General features: G+C 34.6%; 1 protein-coding gene across 2 annotated transcripts in view; it reads left to right on the plus strand.

The window, feature by feature from the left end:
* The first annotated feature begins 4,385 nt into the window (after positions 1-4,385).
* Positions 4,386-23,054, plus strand: part of LOC126820578 (3-hydroxyanthranilate 3,4-dioxygenase) — a 34,202-nt gene continuing 15,533 nt past the window's right edge. The window contains exons 1-4 of one of the 2 annotated variants that reach the window (XM_050548625.2): positions 4,386-4,639; positions 10,484-10,562; positions 13,182-13,265; positions 16,179-16,285. In XM_050548625.2, the coding sequence (XP_050404582.1) occupies positions 10,497-10,562; positions 13,182-13,265; positions 16,179-16,285 (257 nt within the window). In that variant the 5' untranslated portion in view covers positions 4,386-4,639; positions 10,484-10,496. Of the gene's footprint in view, positions 4,935-10,483; positions 10,563-13,181; positions 13,266-16,178; positions 16,286-23,054 lie in introns of both variants that reach the window. The other variant, XM_050548624.1, reaches the window with a different exon arrangement.

The raw sequence follows: 23,054 nt of genomic DNA on the forward strand, positions 1-23,054 counted from the left end.
GATTGGGATTTTGCGTCTCCGCTGTGAAACAGTTTGACAGAATGTTTTAAATTATGGTGTTCTAGTTATGCCACTTTATGCATCGCCTTTTTAAAATGTATTATTGAATGGAAGGCAGGGCATTTTTTTTTACCAAAACAAAAAAAGCCTATCGATGAATATACCAAAACTGTATTTATGCACGAAAATTGTACGAATAGGCTACTGACCTAATGTGATTATATGTTTTACGAAAATAGAATATTTTGTCCCAAAACTAATGTAGTCTATAACCCCCCCCCCCCCCCACCACCACCTCCAAGTTATTATTATGTGCTGTTGTCCAAGTAGTAATAGGCCTAGGACTATTAAAGGATTGGTTAAAAGACGTAAAGCTTTAACGACATTACAAACTCCATTTAAATGTCCATTCCAATCAAAAGTGATGTTGTATATCTTACGTGAAAATAGGGGCTCCCGATGTCCACAGTGGCGGCACCAAGGAGGAGGGTCCCTTTGCCCCCTCATAAATTTGGTCTGCCCTCTCGACGATCAGTGCCTGAAATGCCGCAGTTCCGGCAGTCTATTTTTCAAATTTTCGGGGGCTTCGTTGAGGTTTGCAAGTCCGTTCGTTTGATACTTTCCTCTCTAGTCGGATAAACTAGTGATCAGGCGACGGGCGATATCTGGTCAACTCTATTTATCTCGACAATCGGAGCCTGAATACTGTAAAACTGCATTTCCTGCTGTTTAGTTTTCAAAATTTTCTGGGGGAGGCCCCTCATACCCTCCGTAATGGCTCGCTACTTTGGCGCTCATGATGGGGCTTCGTCGAGGTTTACAAGTCCTTTCGTTTGACACTTTCCACTCTGATCGGATGAACTAGTGGTCAGGCGACATCTGGTCAGATCTATTTATCTCGACGATAAGTGCCTGAAGTACTGCCGGACTGCAATTCCGGCAGTCTGTTTCTCAAATATTTCTGGGGAAGATCCCCCATACCCGTAGTTAAAGCTCGCTCCTTTGCCTTGGCCTTTGCTCAAACTTTGCCCCTCGAACCACCGGCGACTGGCGCCGCCACTGGATTTCCAATGTTAAAAAATACATTATGTAAGAGCTAAATCTGCCCATTGCAGATCTTTCATTTGGCGTCACAGAACAAGTCCGTAATCAACCCACTATAGGCCACCCCATGGTTGTGATTTAGAACTTCCGATCTAGTTCCTTTAGATCAGAGACAATTCCTAAAGGAACTACTGATGTGCTTGTTTTTAGCTACGATTGGGTGCCTTTAGTTTCACCTGGCAAACTTAATTTAGTTATTAATGCATGTATCATCTTAAAAATAAGTTAATTTCACACTATTAGGACTTATTAAACATACGTAATCCAATCTAGTGAAACAACTTTCGTTTATCTGCAAATATTGTCAATAAGGTGAATTAAGCGTTATTTTTATCAAAATTGATACAGACATTCAAAATTACGGTGAATTAATTAGTCCTGCGCAACTCGGATCAGTCAGTACTTTGATTGGCTGTTGTACACGACATTAAAAGTGGCCCCGCCTTCATGACGTAAAGATGTTAAATTGAAAATGCAGGGTAGACCAGATATTATCGCTTCGATTTAAAAGAGATTGTTTGTACCCGTGTTAGGTAGAATTATATGCGTAATTGTAGTTGGATGTGGCAGAAATGCTATGAATAACAATATTCATTCGCTGTTTTGAAGAAAAGATTGTCAGGTTTGCTTATTAAAATCCGGTTCTGATCTCCATCGAGTATTGCCAAGTGGATCTATAGTAGGCCCTACCATCCCTTATCTCGAAACACGGAGGGTTGAGAGATGAGGTTTCTTTTCTATATTCAAACGAATTTTGTGTATGTTTTTTAAATTTGTGTCAGATGTGTCGAGAATTAATGATTGTTTTTGGTGGAAATTACAGAATCACGGGTTAAAATAGAAGGTAAGAATTCCAAAATAGCCTTAGAATAGAGGTGAGGAAGAGCGGTATTTTCATATTGCAGCTTAATAGGGACGGATGACCGTTCCTAAAGGAACTACTTCTGATCATGGACTATCCTTTTTCGATTAACTTAATAGAAATTACGGTAAGAGGTTTAAAAATTGAATCTAAATCCGTTCATATAGCATACACTCATATTACATTAAAACAGTGATTCTCAACCAGTGTGCCGCAATATCTTCCGAAGTGTGCCGCGAAATTTTGAATGGCACATTCAGAAAATTTGTCACTAAAGAAACCAGCTATTTGACTGATGAAATTCGAAACACTGCAATAAAGTAAGTTCATAGCTGTGTTTATCTTTATTTAATTTGAGTCATTGTATGTGTCTAGGACTAGTCTGTGTCTACGGTTGTATGCCGTCTGTGACTTGCCATGTTTTTATTTTGCAAACTTCAAATATATTTCATATATATTTAGCCAGGTGTGCCGCTATTTTTTCATGTGTTCCAAGTTGTGCCGTTGGCAAAAAAAGGTTGAGAAACACTACATTAAAATGTGCCTTCTGGCCCATTTTTGTCCATTTTAAGTTCCAAATAATCGGGATTTACCTCCTTTAAGGAGGCAAGTCTCTAGCTCAATATCCTCCACAGTCTCCGAAATTGCAAACACGACTTATTTGCCAGTTTAAATCAACATTAATGTTGTTATCTTACCGTGGAAAAATAGGCTTCTGGTAAGACAAAATGAAAATTTTAAAATTGGCACACGATCGCGTGCCAGAATGCTTTCGAGCGCCATTTGTAATGAAGCGATTCGATGAACGAGACTAAATATATCCCACGGGAGAATGCTACCGGTGTAGACTGGAATAACCAGATGCCAAATACTGCCATTCACTTTGGCATCTTCGCGTATTTCGCCGAACATAACCGATGAAAAATTACAGTAAAAACAGAAACGATTGAAATACGCCAGAGGTTTCGGTCGAATGGCAATCTCTAGCCTCTGGTTATCCAGTCTACATCGGAAGTATTCATTCGCGTGCTCTCCAGATCAGAATATGTCGTCACCGTTTGAAATGACTTGCGGAATAGGTCTAGCCTCGTGTTTGGAGTCCCTTATTACAAATGGCGCTGAAACGCATCATGGTACACGATTCATGTACCAATAGTAATATGCACCCATTCCCATCGCTTCTCCCTAAGCTTAATTGAGATAGACAAATGGGCCGATTTTTTCGCCGAGTGGTCGGGTTTACCGGAGTCTCTTACACATTCAATCAAACCAAAAGTTCGTATTGTCAAGTATTGGGTGAAATTACTCCGTGCTCATGTGGAACCCGTAGCTATTATCCAGCAGTACATAATTATAAGTAGAAAGTGAACATCATACATTACATGTAAATATGATGATGAAGATGATGATCACTGTCTGTCTTTTTATACGTGTACTTTGATTTGGAAATACGAATTTTGAGATTAGGCGGGCGAGTTTTCCTTTGTTGTTTTGTCGACGTTCGCTTGGAACGGGGCGGCATTTTATTGATATGGTGGGCCGATAGGAATTTTTAATGCTGGGCGGGCCCAATTTTTTGATGGCGCACTTCCCCTGGGAAAATATGTTTGTGCGCTCCTGGATGTAGCCTCTTGTTTTACTTTTGATTTCCTTGTTTAAAATTGCGGGCACCCACGCCCACTTTCTATGTCGTTCCCATGTCATCAAAATTACGTCGTCTAACCAGAATATTAACTGATTTATAAATAGGGCTACAATGAAATGAATGAATGAAATGGGGTTTAATGTCCAACTTTAACTCCAACCGTGATAATGCATATACCATGCAGTGTGCTATGGGGAAAATTTTGCCCGGACAACAATTTAATTGCAACTGGCAGTGGTTTGTATACGTGCACGCTATAAGGTGTACTCGGAACCTCGGGGAAAATTTACCAGGACAGCCATTGACGTTCGATCTTTTGTCCCACCCGAAGGACCAGACACCATACTCTACCGGTACCAGGTGAACTCCACTTAGTCATTGAAGTTGTGCGCTATAAAAAATATGTATAATAATCTTTTATTTCTATAAAGATTACTCACTGGAGCATATCATATAATTAACAGTAACATATTTACATAATTTAAAAAAAAATATCATATTTTTACATTAATTTAAAAACAATAACATATTTTTACATTAATTTAAAAACAATAACAACAACATATAATATGTATATATATAATAAGATTACCATTATCAGTTTGACCATTTCATGCCTCCGATTTTTTCTGGAAGAATTAAGTCTTTTAATATTATTTCGGTATTTCTATTAACGACGTGGCTTTCGGGAACATTTTGGTCGTTTTACCACAGGGCCACCATAGTTAATAAGCTCGATTATCAAGTCGATGGAGCTGAACGGGGAAGGTTGTTGTTACAATCAACGTTTTCTCGGTTATTATCCGGAGAACCAATGAGTATCGAGAATGCGGTCCCGTTAGAACTAGATAATATTACAACCGTAACTGTGTAGTATATAAAAAAAGGGTTATATATAGATATGTAGGCTACCTACTTTATTTTTTTATAAGTTGACATTACAGTTATTGACTCAGTCAGTCGGTGAAAAGCATAAATACTTGAGAATCGGTCCGTGGCAGCAGACAGTTGACGGACACAAAGACAGGGTCAGTCGCTACTCTATTTTTCATTAGTTAGTTTTCGATTGACCTATCAAATTTCTTCACTGAGTGAACGTGTGTAAATAGTTTATAATCGGACTATTGCAGACAGTTTAGGGAAACCACAGAGAAAGGGTCAGTCGCAGTATTATTGTGTAGGCCTAGATCTACATGTAAATTTTGCAGTAATCATGGATAAAAGCCCAAATGGCAGCAGTTGTGATGTTGTTGTTTATAACACAGAAAAATGGATCGAAGAAAATAAACAGTTCTTTTTACCACCAGTATGCAACAAAATGATGTATGTTTATTTTGATTTTTTTTATTATTATTATTAATAATAAGTGGGGCTATACCCAGGTTCAATTGTCAGAATTTAGAAATGATTTGACTCTAATTTAGTCAACTTCCTTTTGTTACGAATACGAGTATTTTATCGGCCTAGCTGCGGAGGTTTAGAGGTTTTTGAGAATTTTAAAGCAGAATCTCTTAATGAAACGTGGTTGGGTGGATGGTGGTCAAGTGGTCTTAGCCTACACTTGAGCTTTAATCAGTTTTGATTATGAGGTCTGTCATTGAGTCAACACTCAATGAGTGTGGTTTTGGTCACAAGCTTGTAGTAACAAGGAGTAGGGTTGCCATTCCAACCTTGTGTGTTTTCTCCGGGTTCTCCGGTGTCAGTTTCCTCTCACTGCTAAAGACCCTAGGCTTATGCGAAAGTGAATTATTGAAATGAAAATTGTACCGGTAGCATACCATATGCCAGTCCCAAAGTGACCTATTTTGTTTTGGGTGGATGTTAATCTCTCTTTCTCTGCGGTGGCTCAGCTAACATGCTTGTTCCGCAGGATTTTCCAGCATGGTTTCCCCTTTCTGTGGTGCAGAACACAGGGCCTTACAGCTGTCTAGTCATTTGAATGGAACAAAGACCACATGTGTACACATTGGCATGTACGTAAAAGAATCCTTACAAATTGGAATTCAATATAAGAGTAGGCCATTACGCCGCCGTCAGGGCAAATTTTCCTTCTAGCACGTTGTATGGCCTATTGGGGGCTTGGGTGGGCGAATGGTTAGCACATGTGTGCTGTATCATAAGGTCTGTTATTGAGTCAACTGACGTGGTTTCGATTCCCTGATTGTAACTGATAAGGAATAGGGTCGCCTGACCAACCTCGTGGGTTTTCTCCGGGTCCTCTGGTATCCTCCCACTGCTAAAGGCCCCTACGCACAAGCAAATTATTGAAATAAAGTTGAACCGTATGTTAGTCCCAAAATGAATAGTTTGTGTCAACTGGAGGTTAAACCCCATTTCTCTCTCTCTCTCTCTCTCTCTCTGTATGGCCTATTCCCTTCTTCATCTTTTATGCCTGTCTTCATTAGCCCAGTCTGTGAAAAAAAGTATGAGGTTACCCCCCCCCTCTCTCTCTCTCTCTCTCTCTCTCCACATTTCTAGCTGTATGCATAAAAAAAAAAAAATTTGTGTGGTGCAGTCCCCCTGCACTTACTAATAGATTGCCCAACATAATATTTTTAATGTTATTATCTATATAGATGCTTCAAATAGTTTTAAATATCAAGTAACAAATGATTACTTTGACATTCGTTTGAGAGTAAATTAAATGAACTCAAAATGAACTGATGTGTTGAATATACTGCCTTTGTGGTTTACAGTCCTAACCATTGGTATTCCCATCCACCTGTTTTACATTTTCAGTTTAATTGTAACATTTAGAATCATTAAAGGCCAATGCAGACCTGTAAGGTACTATATGACTGTCAAGTACAGTGTGACTATCACATCCCCGAAGATTTAACTGTCTTAAAGCAGTGGTGAAGAGCATTATAATTATAAGCTCATGGCATTGCCAAGTTTACATTGTCTTTATTAAATTTACTTGCTGACTAATCAAAAGAAAATTTGTCTGTGATATCACCTAAAGTGGAAGCAGATGTTAAGCTCTAGAAACCAACCAACTAATCATGGTAGTCGATAAATCATTTAATGAATTACATGTACAGTACTTTGTACTTCCAAACTGTCAGGAACCATCCCTTAAACAGACTAATTAATAGAGCTTTCAGAAATATATATATAAGTATGCTACATGTTCCTTGGACAATTGTGAATCAATTGGTAGACTTGCTTTTTGATATGGCATCACAATTACTTAAATTGTTTTTAAAAGAAATTGATATTGTTATTTGTCGAAAAATTCCTTATTTTATTCTCAGTTAGGATTTATTTCAGCTAATGTCATTTCAATATTGTGGCACTTAAAACGTCCCATTTGGGTTGTCAAAATGTCATATCTGAAATAGTACCATAACAATAAAAAAGATGTAAAAAAACACATTAACCCACAACCATCCAAAAATGGTTCAAATTCTTCAAAAACTTGACATGATATTTTGGTATTTATTATAATGTGGCTCGGCTGAGGTGGTTTTTATTAGGTTTATTTATTGAAAGTTTTTGTTGTCTTAATACCCAGATGTTGACTTCTCATGGATATATTCTATTTAAATGTATATAACATATGTGTATGGTCAAGATAAGAAACACCCTTAATTCAATCTGTGTACATAGACTATAGGTCAAAAGTTTACAATTTGGTCCCTGGCATAGATTTGAATAGGTTTTCTGAAATGATGAGAACAAATCAGTATAATATTGTGGTAATCCCTGAAACTAAGTGTTTCATGTTGTGTTTGGATTTTATTAAGACATTTAAAAGGCCCATATGATCTCTTATCTGTGGTCGGCTAGGGTTACCAAGGAACCCGAACTTAAACCTTTTTTTATGGATTCACTCAGGCATGGTGTTAACTGATAATAACTTTATTTGTTGGGGGTTATTTTGCATAATTTTACCATTTATTAAAAGTATAATGGATGTCCTGAGAGTTTGTGACATCCACATAACAGTTTTATCTATTAAAAAAAGAAAAGAATGTATAAAGTGTACAGTCACGCAAAAATGAAATGCTATTATCTGAGTAAAACCAAAGCTCATAACTGTCTGCCCATAATTACAAAAATACCTCCCTTTGTCATAATAAAGTTAAAACAGGAGGTCCAGCTGACTGATGTTTGGCGTCATCAGAGCGGATAGAAAAAAACCTGTGGGGAAAAAGAATCCGCTGGCTTTATGTGGAAAAGCTAAGTGCTCGCAGTAAAAACCACATACATGTAGCTGGACCTGTAGATTATTTGAATATTAAAAGTGTTTGTCCAATAAGTTCCATATGGTTAAAGTTAAAAATTAATTAAAATTTCAAGACTTCAAAGTTTAAAACTTATAGGCATTCCATCAACACCATACTGGTGATAAATTATCTGTGTCTGACTTGTCTTTTCATTTACAGCTGTTTATAGTCATTTGAGGATTTTAAATCACTTACAAACTATTCGGACCATGGCTGATTCAGACTAAAAATCAAAGCTTATTCGGACCACATTCAAGATTCATTCGGACCACCATATTGCTGATCCGGACCACCACCAGATTATTTCGGACCATATGATAATAAATAATAGAAACCAAGATTTAGACATCTAAGTTTAAAAGGGTTTTATCTACATGTAGACTCTATCATGATTATCTGTGCTTTTATTTCTGCCAATTTAAGTTGATTTCAATGTGTCGTACATATTTTAAAACCAATAGCAAGTAGCAGGATGGAAATTTGCTATGTTAATGCTAACAAATGATGTATAGAAAAGTAATCAAAATATTTCGCTTACCTTGTTCCGAAAATAAACATAAAAAGTAGATTTATGGGATTTCCCCGATTTATTGACCCAATTTTAATTCAAATAGCTGTAACCCGGTAGCAAAATGGAAAATGTACAATGTTATCATGAAAATAAATGATCTGTAAAAAAGTTATCAGAATATTAGGCTAATCTTATTTAGAAATGTGTCTTATTCAATTATTGAAAAAAATTGAACCATATAATGTTAGTCCTGAATCGACCGAATATGTGTAAAGTGGAGGTTAAACCCCATTTGTCACTTTTTCTTTCCTTATCATTATAGAGGAGTTGGATGGCCAAATGGTTAGCGCATGTATCATAAGGTCTGTCATTATGTCAACTGGTGGGGTTTTCATTCCCTGGTTGTACGTTTCCTCCCTCTGCTAGAGACCCCTATGCGCAAGTGAATTGTTGAAATAAAATTGAATCATATGTTAGTCTTGAAATGACCTAGTTTGTGTCAAGTGGACATTAAGCCCCATTTCTCTCTTTCTAACATTTCAGTATTTACAAAGATATGATGAATTAAAAATTTAACAACATTCAGGATCCACTGTGGACAATATAAACAATTGAGTGCCACCTACATGTATAAATGTTGGGTAACATCTGTATATAATCTGATTGAATCCAACCCGGGAGATTATGTACTATTGATAATTTTTTTTTTTTATTGATTAAATGTTAATATGCATTGATTAAGCTGTGAAAAAATAAATAGATCTTGTCCAGAATATATCCACTATCAGTATTGACGACTTTAAATCTGGACTAATGATTTATTGACAATCTGATTTTTATATTTCATTAATGTCATTTAAACATACATTATGCAAGAGGTAAATCTGCCTATTGCAGGTCTTTCTTCAGGCCTGAAATGTTTTCTAAATTATTAATTAGACATTAATTAACTTGTCCAGACCATAATCAACTCTTGATGGCATTGCTAGCCTGCGATATTTACTGAATTAGAACCCGGTTTGCTGCTTCTGATTAAATAAAAAAATAGATAATCGAGACTTTGTTTTTTATCGTACCGACTTTAGAAATGATCGTTGAGGCTAGGCCCAAAATTCATTCGCTAAATACTCGGTTCAGGATGGATCAATTTGACTGAAATTTTCAGCAAATTTCCTTTACATTATCGAGTTTTTAACTATTATAGTGAGAACTACCAGCTCTTGATCTAATCTCCCATAATGTATCTTTAATGATATTTGATTTGGATTAAAATCTAAATTTGTTGATTTCATGCAGTAGTTTGTTGTGTGAAGATGGTAGATTTAGTTGAATATGTTGTATCTATTGATAAATCCATATAAACCAATTTTGTGTTCCACTGTTGACATAGTTAGTCAGAAATTGAACTAGAAGAAGCAAACAAGCCAAACTCCACTCAAATTTAATCTTATAATGTATAAACTTATTTCTATTCTTTATGTTGACCTAAATCTAAGAGGGTTAACTAGCTACTTTAAAACAATAGTGAGAAGGCACTGTAGTGTCAGTGATGTTTTTATCCTTTCTGAAATTTGTTCCTTCATTATTAGATAAATAATATTCAACCAGGAGCGTCGGAATGTCAGAAGGGCAGGGGGCAAAGTGGTAATATTTGAAATTCTGGTGCAGAAACAATGAAATCTGGTTGGTTACTATTTAAACCCCATCAAATTAAAGCTACCTATTCAAAAGAAAATCTGGCATATATGTAAGGCCAGTGGGGCAATTGCCCCAAGCTTTTGGGGGCAGAAGGGCATTGTACCATATAGTCCTTTCGTTTTGGCTCGACTGTGCTCAATACTCGAAATAAGCCACTTGTCACCATACTTCACTTGTCACCATACTCCTCGCAGTGTTTCGTTTGATTAGACTTAATCCCAATCAAGCACTGCCGTGACGAAAGCAAATTTCTGTTCCAAATTATGACTGGTCAATAGGCCTAACTGCATAACAATGCCATATGGGTAAACAGCAACTAAAATCATTATCTTCAAGCCTATCTCACATTGTGGTCTTTTTATTTGAAATAAGTACCAGTAAATACTAGGAATTTATTTAATATTAATTAGTTGTCTTTCTATTTTTTGCAGGCATAATGGACAGATGAAGGTATTTTATGTTGGTGGACCAAATGTGAGGAAAGACTACCATTTAGAAGAAGGGGAAGAGGTACAGTATATTCTAATCACTTTTTTTGTATTTTCTTGCTTTTCCTTACATTTTTATAGAGCTATACACACATGCATAAAGAGTTTAAAGTTACATTATGACCTAGTTTTGTTAATACAAAACTGTATAACATACTAGTTTAGTGCTGTATCCAGTTACATGTACTAAATGACTATTGTCTTCATCAATATGGAGATGTGACAGAATCTCCTATCAATGCAGTTAACAGACTTAAGACCAAATGTAACCTTACTTTCCTGATGCAACATCATCCCCAAAGTTCTATATCTCAAATCCCCTCTCTCTTGAGTCCATGTCCTTTGATCTTGTTGTTGTCATGTATGGTTTCATGAATTGTTGTTATAATTTTTATACGCCCACATTTTCATGTAGACTTATGCTGTCGTCGCCCCCGTCTGTCTGTGTGTCAGTTCACAATTTGTTTGTGGACACTCTACAGTCCACAATATTCTTATCCGATTTTGACGAAACTTGAAATATAGGTTTATCTCCAAAAGATCTCAGTTGATTTTGATATTGGCATGCATCGGATTGAAACATCATGGATTATGGCCCCAGATTGTAGCTAAAATCACGTTTTTAGCAGGTGAACACTCTAGAAGTTACAATTTTTATCAGATATAGATGAAACTTGACATGTTTGTTTATAACCCAAAGATCTTGGTTCCTTCCGATATTCGTGCATATCGGATCACAACTTCTTGGATTATGGCCCCTGAATGTACGAAAAATCACGTTTTTAGCTTTTGGTCCCCGTAGACTTTAGAGGTCACAATTTTTTTTATCTGATTTAAAATAACTTTCAAATATCTCACCGTTACACAATAATGATGATTAAGTTTGAATTTTGTGAAAATGGAACCGAAACTGCTGGACAAAATGGTAGCTCTTTGTACGCAAATAGTGTTAAAGTATGTAATATCAATGTTGTAGACCCTCTAGAGGTCAGAATTTTAATCTGATTTTGATGAAACTTATAAAAAAATGTTTCTATCACAGAGATTTTGATTCCTTTTGATATTCGCGCATATCGAACCACAACTTCCTGGATTATGCCCCTTGATTGTACGAAAAATCACTTTTTTTTAAAGCTTGTTTTCTGTCCATCTCATGCAAAATGTGGGCATATCTTGCAGGGAAACCGCTTGTTCTGTATATATTTTCCACAATTTTTTGTATCGAGTTACTAAATGCCTCTAAAAGATTATTAATTTTGTTAAGTTGATAGATATTGAATACTATTTCCATAATCACAGTCAACCATGGTGCTAATAAATATAATTTTCACTGTTGTCCTAATCGCTGTATATTGATTAATGGGTCAATAGTCACAGTAAATAAGCACATTTAACACTTTATATTCGATAATATGTAAATATATAAGCTTGTTGATTATTCATTTAACACACTCAGGAGTCTAATCATGTTCCAAAGTATTTTCTATAATCATGAAAATGCGATTGGTGACAATCACTATCCCACAATTTTTAAATCATTTTCCCAATCTCATTAAAATACAGATCTATATTTCGTTTCGTTGGCCTACACTCTACACTACATGAAGATCTGACCAGTTGTTTTGGGAGGTCGCGTCAGAGGTAATACGAGTGGCTTTTGACCTTTTGACATCAGACATTTGATTAACCAATCAAAATTGATGTTTCTAGTGGATTACCCACAGTTCAGTGCACCTCACGTCAAAGGCTTGGCCTAACAGACCGTTTCATTGTCTAATCCCTCACATCATCCAGAACATGTCAATGATAACAACTCTTCCAAATCCTAGTGTAGTAAAGACAAATAAAACAAAATTTTGAACCACAAAAAACGAAACAAAATAGGATCTGTGTTTTATTCAGATTGATCATTTTCAATGTCCATGAAAGAAACATTAATTAGACACCAAAACATATGCTGTACATAAGAAAAATATATTTATTCAAATAAGCTCTCTAGGTTAACTATAAATAACCACTGGTTAAGTTGTTTATACATAATGAACCATTTTTGTCAAGACTCCAGATTGATTTTTCAGGCATACTTTTAGAAGTCAGAATAAAATGTCAATAAATTGATGAATTAGAACAGAATAGTTTCATAATAAAGACGTGGTTAATTGATTAAAAAGAGTTTATGATTTATTGAAAATTATGAAGAAAATGCAACATATTGACGATCATGTTTGATCCTACTCCATTTTCTATTTCCATCACTTTTACACCGAAAAACTAGCGGTTAGCCGTCCGTACTGTGTCCACATGTAACTTCCTACTTTCTATTAGGGTTAGGGTCAGGTATTTAAGATTAAAACCTAGAACACAAAAATGCCAACATATTTTCCATGAAAATGACCTACACTAGAGCATCTAGGACCCCAGCCTGACTGTGAAATGTGTTGGACATGGTAGCTGTCTACATTGTTCATGATAGCCTACCGATATAATGAAACACCTGGATTTGTTGTGTTTTCATTGTATACTCTTCATTCATGCACTTGTTTATATAACATTCAGATACTATAGGGGACCGGAATAGATGTCTATTACTTACCTTTTAAACTCAGAATGCTGTCTACAGTTTTGATATATTTTATTACAGTTATTTTATATGGTAAAGGGTGATATGTGTTTGAAAGTATTAGAACATGGTAAACATAAAGATATTATCATTAAAGAAGGAGAGGTAGGTATTTGATACTGTAATACACTAAAGCTGATGATCTTCATTTGAAGGATTTTGAAACCCTTGCAAACTACAACATTTTGAAAGATCTATCTCTAAAAGGAATATCGGTCAAAATATTGTTCAATTCCCTTAACGGAAAGGTACATGTACTAAACAAGACATTCTTAGGAAAATACATTAATATATATAATTATAATATTTAAAATGTTTTTGTCCACTGAAAAATTAATATTAATACTGTACAAGAGCACTTTTTTTTATAGTTTCTTTCTATGTTGGTGAATAATAAGTGATATGTTGGTTGTTGATATTTCTAGATTTTTGATTCACAAATTATCAACATGAATTACACTAACAGCACACAATTAATGTAACAAATATTGGTATAAAGGCTTAATGGTATATAAGCTCCAATATGGATATGGGAATTGACATAAAGGTGTAAATATCCACTTACAGGTACATAAAGTTTAGGAATGTGATCTGAAGTCGATCTCCCAATGACAGGTTTATTAAAAGGTTCCTCTTGACTAACACATGTGGGTCTATATATCCCAGTGCGTTACCTATGACATTAATCCTATAATGTAACAATATCATGGTAACTAAAACGCTTTAGCCCATAGTTGTTAATTACAATTTATAAGATAAATTAATAGTGTAAAAACAAAGAATATTGGAGACAGGTGATTAGTGAAATATATAAAACAATACAAAATAGATATAAATGGGGGTAATTAAAGGTGAAATAAGATCATGACGTGTTAAACATTTACTATTGGACCGAATTTATTAATTGTGAGAATAATAATTATTTAGATTTAACTGAAATTTACCCTACTACAATACACTTAATCATGATTCAATATGAAGATACAAATTGGCACTGGGTGCCGACATTGTATCCAAATGTATGATGTCATAGTACACTATATATTACATCATCTAGTTCACTTACGTGTACCTTTAGAATGATAAAGATGATGTTTCCAACTGCCAATTAAAAATATTTCTTTAAAATTTTCTAAATATGTCTTTTTTTAAAGATTCATTACATGTATGTAAGATTTAGATAAACAGCTGTCCGTTCTTGCTATACTAGTTCAAAAATTGATAATGCAGAATAAATATATTGAAAAAATGACTTTATTCTGAGCCAGGTTATCACTGTTTGTAGTTTTGATGAGATGTGTGCATTGGTTGTTTATTATCATAATCACGGTAATGGTATATTCGAGACTTAGACTCGCTCCTCCATTTTTTAAATTAAATCATTGAATGGCCGAACCGTTCTAATCTAGTTAAAATCTCAAACATCTGATAGCATTGAGAGTTGATTATGATCTTGTCATGCTAACCAATGTCTAATTAATAGTTTATATATAACATTTAAGGCCTATAGAAAGACCTGCAATAGGCAAATATAGCTCTTGAATAGTGTATCTTTAATAATTTTTTTATTATGATTAAGCAAAATAACACGCTTGGGTAAATTTTTCCTTTAAGTACTTAGATAGATAAAACTAATTTAAATTTGCACCTACTGAGACATTTGACTGTCTATCAATTTAAAATGTCAATGAAAGAACTATTTAAAAAATTATTCTATAAAATTATATACAATTCTATTATTATAAAGTCGTAGTATTTTTGTGTCAAAATGAATCTTAAATATATATGTCATGCGTGACAAAAAATAAATACCATACAGGCACGATATAGAACTTGCACAAAAATTAAACTACGGATATTACAATTCGCATAATATATGCAAGTTTATAATGTATGTGATAAATAGTAATAAAAATTATGATCAATATATTTATGACTGAATGCACAAAATGTTAGTTGACAAATATGATGGATATAGGAATGTAATAAATGAGTAAATTGTGTAAAACTGACACTAAGCTACATACAAATGTAATATAGACATGTATACACAACCAAGATTTTAACTAGTGTTAATAAATGAAATGAAATAGGGTTTAATATCCTACCTTTGTGCACCGACTTCCAGGACAGTGACACTACGGCCTACTCTTATTTCGAATTTCAACTATCAAGGATTCTTATACGTACAAATGACCTTGATTTTTTGTCCCATCGGAACAACTAGACACTGACCTTATCAAACCCTCCGTCATGCACCACTGACTAACTGGTGTTAGTTGTCATCAATCATTATTAATAATTATTCTAAAGAACCATTTAACTGTGATATTTACAACCATTTAACTGTGATATTTAATACCATTTCCTTATTTTTGTTGACATTTTGATATCATTTCCCCTATTAATCAAATAAAATCTGACTGCAGTAGCCAGAATGTGTTGACAGCAATCTGATTACAGTATATTGACAATAATGTACCCCTGTGTGCAGGCCACTTATTGAACTGAGAATGAACCATATGTTAGTCCCAATCATGAAATGCAATGAAATGAAATGGAGTTTAACGTCCTACTGTTCTGCTCCGAACTGGGCCCTGACAGCGGCACTACGGCCTACTCTTATATCAAATTCCAACTGTCAAGGGATCTTTTATGTGCACGCCAATGTGTACACAGGACCTCGGTTTTTCGTCCCATCCGTCCTGTATCACTGACAAGGGAGAATCACACCGGAATCCCAGTCATGAAGAAAAGTGGGAGGTTAAACCCCATTTCATCTCTCTCTCTCTCTCCCTCTCTCTCTCTCTCTCTCATATATTACACATGTTTAGCATTTTACTTCTAAAAATGACACAGATGATTGTATGTTACTATGTTACACTGTGGTATGTATAATATTTAGATCATTAAGTGCAACATGTATTATACACTATGATATATTATTAATGTACTAAGTACTTCTTTATGTAAATAAATAATAAGTACTTTTTTAACAAAACTATTCAATTATTACAGATATTTCTATTACCTGGCAGAGTGCCACATTCACCTCAAAGACAAGAGTCAACAGTAGGTCTAGTGATAGAGAGGGAAAGATTAAAGTCCGAGTTAGATGGTTTAAGGTGAGACAATATCTAATTATCATATTCCAGTGAAAACCAGTATTCTATGATACAGTCTTATACAAATCTTCCATAAAATTTAAAATGTAGACATATGTTGCATAGCAACCATTTTTAGTTATTTTTTTCATTTTGAAGGGCCAATCCCGGTAATATTTTGGAGAATAAAACTGCTTAATTTTGTGTTAAAACCCTCTACCTACGGGCTGAGCAACTAACTCAATATATGTGATAGGTTTTCAAACAATTTAAGCCCGCCAGTCTTCATCTGGAAATGGAGACCGGTGTCCCAAGCTGTATTATACGGTGTCTGGATAAATCCAGACTTTTATTTTATAAAAATAATGTGTAGGTGAAATTTAACTTTCGTTATCAGTTACAGCACATGGGTCATTTACTGTATGTCAACCTTTAAAGGAAAGGGGATCGATCATCAGGTCACTTAACGAGAAAAATTGACCCTAAATCTTAAAAGGGTTACGTGTCTGGATAAGCAGTTTTAACGTTCACGTCCAAATGACTCAATATTTTGAGCTGAAATTTTGAGACAAGGTAAATACGTCAATCTCTATATTTTGGCACTTAAATTTCATACGTACTCAGACTTTTATTTTTGTGATCCTGTTCAAATCTCAAATCTGGATAGTCCCTTTAAGTGGAGTCTGTATCATTGCAGGCACAGGACTGTACACTGCAGTTTAGATAAGGGTTGCCAAAGAACAGAAATTCAAATTTTGTTGCCTTAATAAGTGAGATATATGTACAAATAAATATATGCATTAAATTGTCAGCAAGGTAATTCTATCCATTGTAAATTGTTTCATCTTTCGTTTTTAATTAACAAATAAAAACAGCTGCTGTGAGGTTATCAGGATGTGTAAATGTACAAATCATCAGTACTACATACTCTAATAATCTTAATTCACCAACTTCCTTATAACAACTTGTTAACTAAAGGTTAAAGTGATTTGTACATGTACTTGGGGTTGGCCATTGTTAAAACTATTTTAATTATGATATCTGCAATTTTTGGATTTTCTCCTTTAATATGTTGTGTTGATTTTGTATAAAATTCTATCTTTTAATCTATACTTACATATTATTCACTTTATGATTAAAATAAAGAATACTAACAATTATTCATTCCCGCAGGCCTGAAAATAATGGTTTTATTTGTAGCCACTAAAATGTCAGGCACTATTGAACTGACGCCTGACATTTTTACTCGCCCACATTGAAATGATTGTCGTCGCGCCCGTACGCCCGTCCATCTGTCGATTGGCAATTGTGGACGCTCTGGAGGGCAAAGTTAATATCCGATTGACTTTAAATTTATACACAGTGTTTAAGGTCATGAGACAAAGAATCCTATTCATTTTCAGCGATTTCCAATAATTACTGCCAGAGTTATGACTTTTAGAAATCTTGTGGAGTCTCTGGAGGCTAAAGTTAATATAAATTGTTTAAGGTCATGATTTTTGATCATTACTTAATAGGGTTATTACTTGTAATCAGATTTCCATGTATTGTAAATGTTCTCATTACTTACAAAGGAAAAAATATGCTACAAACATTGTTGACTGCTCAGATGACTTAAAGGACAATATTGGTGCCAGTCATTATCACATATGTGATATGTGAGAGGATATGTGATATCCTCTCACAATCTCATGCAACAACTTTCAGTCTTCGAATGAATTATTAGTGAGCAGAAATTTGCCCGTATATCCGTTATCACTCGTCACATCAGTCAGTTATATAGAGAGATGACTCGTGTTTTCCTTTGGCGTTCGTCACTTCCGACTCAGGAAACCTGTATTACTCAGCTATCGTAGCAATGATCTCTGTGTTAAAATTATATTTGGAATGTGTTTAACCAGCTCTATCACATATAATGACTGGCACCAATATTGTCCTTTAGAGCGAGAATTTCAAATTTTTTAAGAAAGTCAAAACAATTATTTGTATGTCTTTTGCTCAATAGGTTATCAAATCACTATTATACGATCATGGGCATTATTTCCCACCCTTAAAAATCTATGACACAGGAAATAACAACACAATTACCTCCCCTGTTTTGCTATTGACAACATGGGGCAGCCATTTTCCAACGTTGGAATTTGAAGTTAAAAATGATATTTTTGCCAATTTCTCAGCTGGCAATAGCGAATTATAGGATTAATAGGATTATTCTTTAAAGTAGCTAAGTCTCTAACTCAATATCATCCAAAATCTTCAACATTGAAAACACGATTTATTTATTAAATTAAATCAACATTGATGTTGTAATCTTACCGGAAAAAGATGGGCTTATGATATCCAATATTTAAGACAAAATAAACATTTTACCATTGGTACATGAATCGTGTACCATAATGCGCTTCAGTCCCAGTTGTATCAAGAGACTCGAGGGACGAGGCTTGACACATTGCCCCAATTCAAACGGCGTATGTAGACTGGAATAACCAGACGCTAGAAATTTGCACTCGCTTGAGACTGCTGGCTTATTTCGCCGAACATAACTGATTTGAAATTGGAGTAAAAACGGAAACCATTGAATGTAAATCAGTTTATATACATTCATATTACAGTATTATATGTGTTGCGACCCACTTTTGTCAATTTCTAGGTCCCAAATGTTAGCGATTGTGCTCCTTTAACAAGGTAGGACTGTTTATGGATACCATCTATTTTAAGGCTTTATTTTAATACATTTTAAAAATATAACTTGAAAATTTGCAATTTCCGCTTTAACTGCTGTGGTCGTATGTTTTGTTGTCTGGCAACCTATCTTTGACTTTTTGCCAGACAATGAGAAGTATTATAAATATCATATGCACCAGAGAAATTGTGAGTGACAAAATCTGAATTTGTGCCTCCAATGTCTGTGACAGATGCATTATTTCCAGGCTTCAGTAAGCAGTACTTATATATTTTATTTGCAATATCTATTATAAGTGTGTATGTTGTGCAATCTATGTGTTTTTGTCACCCACTGGTGCAAAACATGCATTATATAAGAATATATAACATTCATAATACTGTATCGTATTATATATTTATATCCAAAAAGATAAGAAAAAGAATGAAAAGCGATGGTTTTTGCCCTTGTTGATAGAGATTCTGTGTAGTGATAACTGAATCAGAATGTGAATATAGCTCATGTGATAAAAACACTTGACACCTGATGGATATGACTGGGTTGAGTGTTTTACTGATTCACATATCTTTTGACTTTCATAAGTTTAGTCCAACCAGAGATTAAAATAAATGAATAATTGATGCTTGACTCTAGGACTCTGAATGTTGACATTGCATATTTTTATATAATGCATGTTTTGGGCCGATCATTTGGAAGATTCAAATTATATGAATTATTATCTAAGAATTTTTTTTCGCATTGCATCCCTACATGCTGCTGGTCATTTATACATTTAAACATAAAAACAAGCTTAAAAAAAAATGTAATCCTTCATATTATATACTAGCTTTGCTAGACATCTTGGGAGTTGTCGATATATATTTAAAATGTTATAAAACCTCAGAAACTTTTTAAGTTTTTGTATTACAATCATCATATCCTTTATGATATAAAAACTTAAAAAGTATGTTTTTATTTATCAAGCTTCAAAGAGCTAGAATCAATTTGTTTGGCTCTCTCTATGGCTATCTGACTTTCTCTGTGCATTTGCTATCAGAAAATTCCAGCATCCAACAGTTTTAGTCAGATCCAGCATCTGTTTCTAAATCAGATGAAATTAAAAAAAGTTAAAGTCGTATGAGATTTTATCTGTATTCTTGCCAGAGTCTGAGAGGTCAATTCAACATCAATGAATCAATGTCATTGTGCTCATGGAGCCCTTGAACTTGACTACTATCTTAAACAGAAATATTTCTCTAAAATCTCTTTTGTATTCCCTGTCTCCAGTAACTATTAAAAACCTCCTCAAAACCATCAAATCGATGTAAAAATCAAATCAATTAAATTAAGACAAATGACGATTATAAAATCACAGATAGATTACAAATATAAATATGAATTTTCAATATAATATGTCTTGTACTAATATGTGTTTATTTCTAACTATTACATATGATTTCAAGTGTGATTAATTGACAATATCCTGTCTCAAAGAGTGGGAGTAAATAAATAAACCTCTTTCAACTGTACAATTACTGAATGACAATAAATAAAAGTTCTAGTTATAAAAGACATAGGTGTGGATAAAATTATTTCTTATCAAGAAAAAACAAAATGTCATGGATCGATAAATTTATGCACAAATATTTGCTGTTAATCTTTCCTTTGAAACAGTTCCATTCAGAAAGACATTGTTGTTCTTTATTTATAGCCTTGACTACCTCATATTCTTTCAAATTGTGAAACCTCTATTTCTTCCACCTGATAACCTCCATTGTGTCTGATCTAGACATTTCATGGCTAAACAGTAAAAAGAGATCATGGTCAAAACATTCAAACCTCTTAATATATGATTGATTAAGTTTAGTCATTACACTCTGTTTGATATTAGGGGGGGTTGGGTGGTCTAGTGGTTTAATGTGTATGCGTGAAATCATAAGGTCTGTCATTGAGTCAAGTGGTGTGGTTTTGATTCCCCGCTTGAACATAACAAGGAGTAGGGTCGCCTGTCTAACCCGTGGGTTTTCTCCGATTCCCCGCCACTGCTAAAGACCCTGTGTGCGATTGAATTATTGAAATGAAATTGAACCATATGTTAGTCCCAAAATGTGTTGAGGGGACGTTAAACTCCATTTCTCTCTCTCTCGCTCTCTCTCTCTCTCTCTGTCTGTCTGATATTATTAAATACTTTATCTACTATTTCAATATCTATAATTATAATTCTTTGTCCGTTTCCTTTCTGTTTTCCTCATGTCACCAGATGTAGGAACTTTTCAACTATCTTATAATCATTACCTGTTCATTTCTCTTTTCCTCATGTCACCAGATGTATAAAATTATTTTAATAATTATCATAATACTAATACAAAGGCTCTTATGACTCATTTTTTAAGTGAAAGCCGTGAACAATACAAACTGACTAACAATATTTGTTATTTAAATCATATACAGTAGCATCTGTACTAGCAGCTACTCCCTTTCAGTGTCATCTCTTTGTAATAGGCCACAATAAAATCCCCCTGTAGAAATTCTTTGGTTTCATCTCTTTAATAAACCGTCACTCCTTTAACTATTGGTCACCATTTTAATTTTAAATTTATCAAAACATCACATATTTAACGGCCATTGTTGATATCTGCCAAGCCATCATATCACTGGATTAATAATTAATTATCTGTTCCCCTGCAGATTAGGTAAAACATTTAGGTAAAACAGTAAACTAGGCATTATCTGTTAATTCATATTTTGTTTTATTAAATGACAAACCCTGATCATTGTTTTCACAGGTAACAAAACATTATTTGATACTGATTGAATTGACTAACTGTACCATCAAAGCCAAAGTTTTTCACAATCATCTACCGTAAAATGGATAATCGAGACTTTGTTTATTATTGTAACAACGGTATTAATGACAATCTAGGCCAGCCTATAATTAAATCGCTGATACCTTTGCTCAGAGTGAAGTAATTTGACTGAAATTTTCAAAATATTCTCTCTTTATTATCTATGTTTAACTAGCTAGAACTGTCAGCTCTTTATCTAATTTTACCTAATGCCGCTTCAATTATTTAAAACCTGAGCTACAATGGTGTAGAATTATGTTCTGTGAGTCTTGTTTGATTTATAAAATGGAATGTCACTAGCTAGAGATTTATTTTGAATACTCTCTGCTATGATTCGGGTCATTATAGCACACAATTTCTTGTCTTGCTTTGCTGTTCACACCATTTTCTTTCTGAAGTTGGACAGCGTATAAATTGTCAATAGTCTGCCATGGATAATTATATTATATGTTGGGGATCACGTGGCTAAGTGGGTAAGATGCTAGCTCGCTAGCCTGGAGGTCGGGTGTTCGATCCCTGCATTGGCAGAGAAAGTTCATCCAGATTTTCCGGCGTGGTTCTCCCTTGTCAGTGATGCAGGACGGAGGGGCTGACAAGGAAAGCTGTCTAGTCGTTCGGATGGGACGAAAAACCGAGGTCCCGTGTACACATTGGCGTGCACGTAAAAGATCCCTTGGCAGTTGGAATTCGATATAAGAGTAGGCCGTAGTGCCGCTGTCCGGGCAAAATTTCCCTCATAGCACACTGTATGGCGTATGCCCGTCTTCATTAGCCCAGGTTAGGAGCAGAACAGTAGGACGTTAAATCCCTTTTTATTTCATTTCATTTATATTATATGTTGTATAAAAGAGTTTTGAGCACGGTTCAAAGGAGAAAGATATGATGGTGGATGTGTCTGTTTTATTAATGAATTGGAAATTTCACCACTATGTGTCTGGTCGTATCTGGTGTGCTTTCTCCATCAGTTGTCCGTGTAGCTTGGACTTTGTAAGAGGGTGTTCGTATTGATATTGTTAATAAGAGCGGTGCACCATGACTGCACTATCTCTGCGAAGATCTCTCTACTCTGGAGCTAACACCAAACTAATGCTTTTGACGCAAATTTGTTGTTTTCAAATAGATTATCTAGCTAAGAAAAATAGTTTAGATCTGTAGCTTTTAAGTCCATGCATAAGCATGATGGCATCATAGTGAAATTATGGACCATTTCAAATATTGTAAGTTTACTTTGTCGTGTTTGCCTTAAAACTGTTTGTCGTGTTGTCATGTTATCAATAGGGTA

This window comes from Patella vulgata, chromosome 5, assembly GCF_932274485.2.
Source record: "Patella vulgata chromosome 5, xgPatVulg1.2, whole genome shotgun sequence".
Lineage (NCBI taxonomy): Eukaryota > Metazoa > Mollusca > Gastropoda > Patellidae > Patella > Patella vulgata.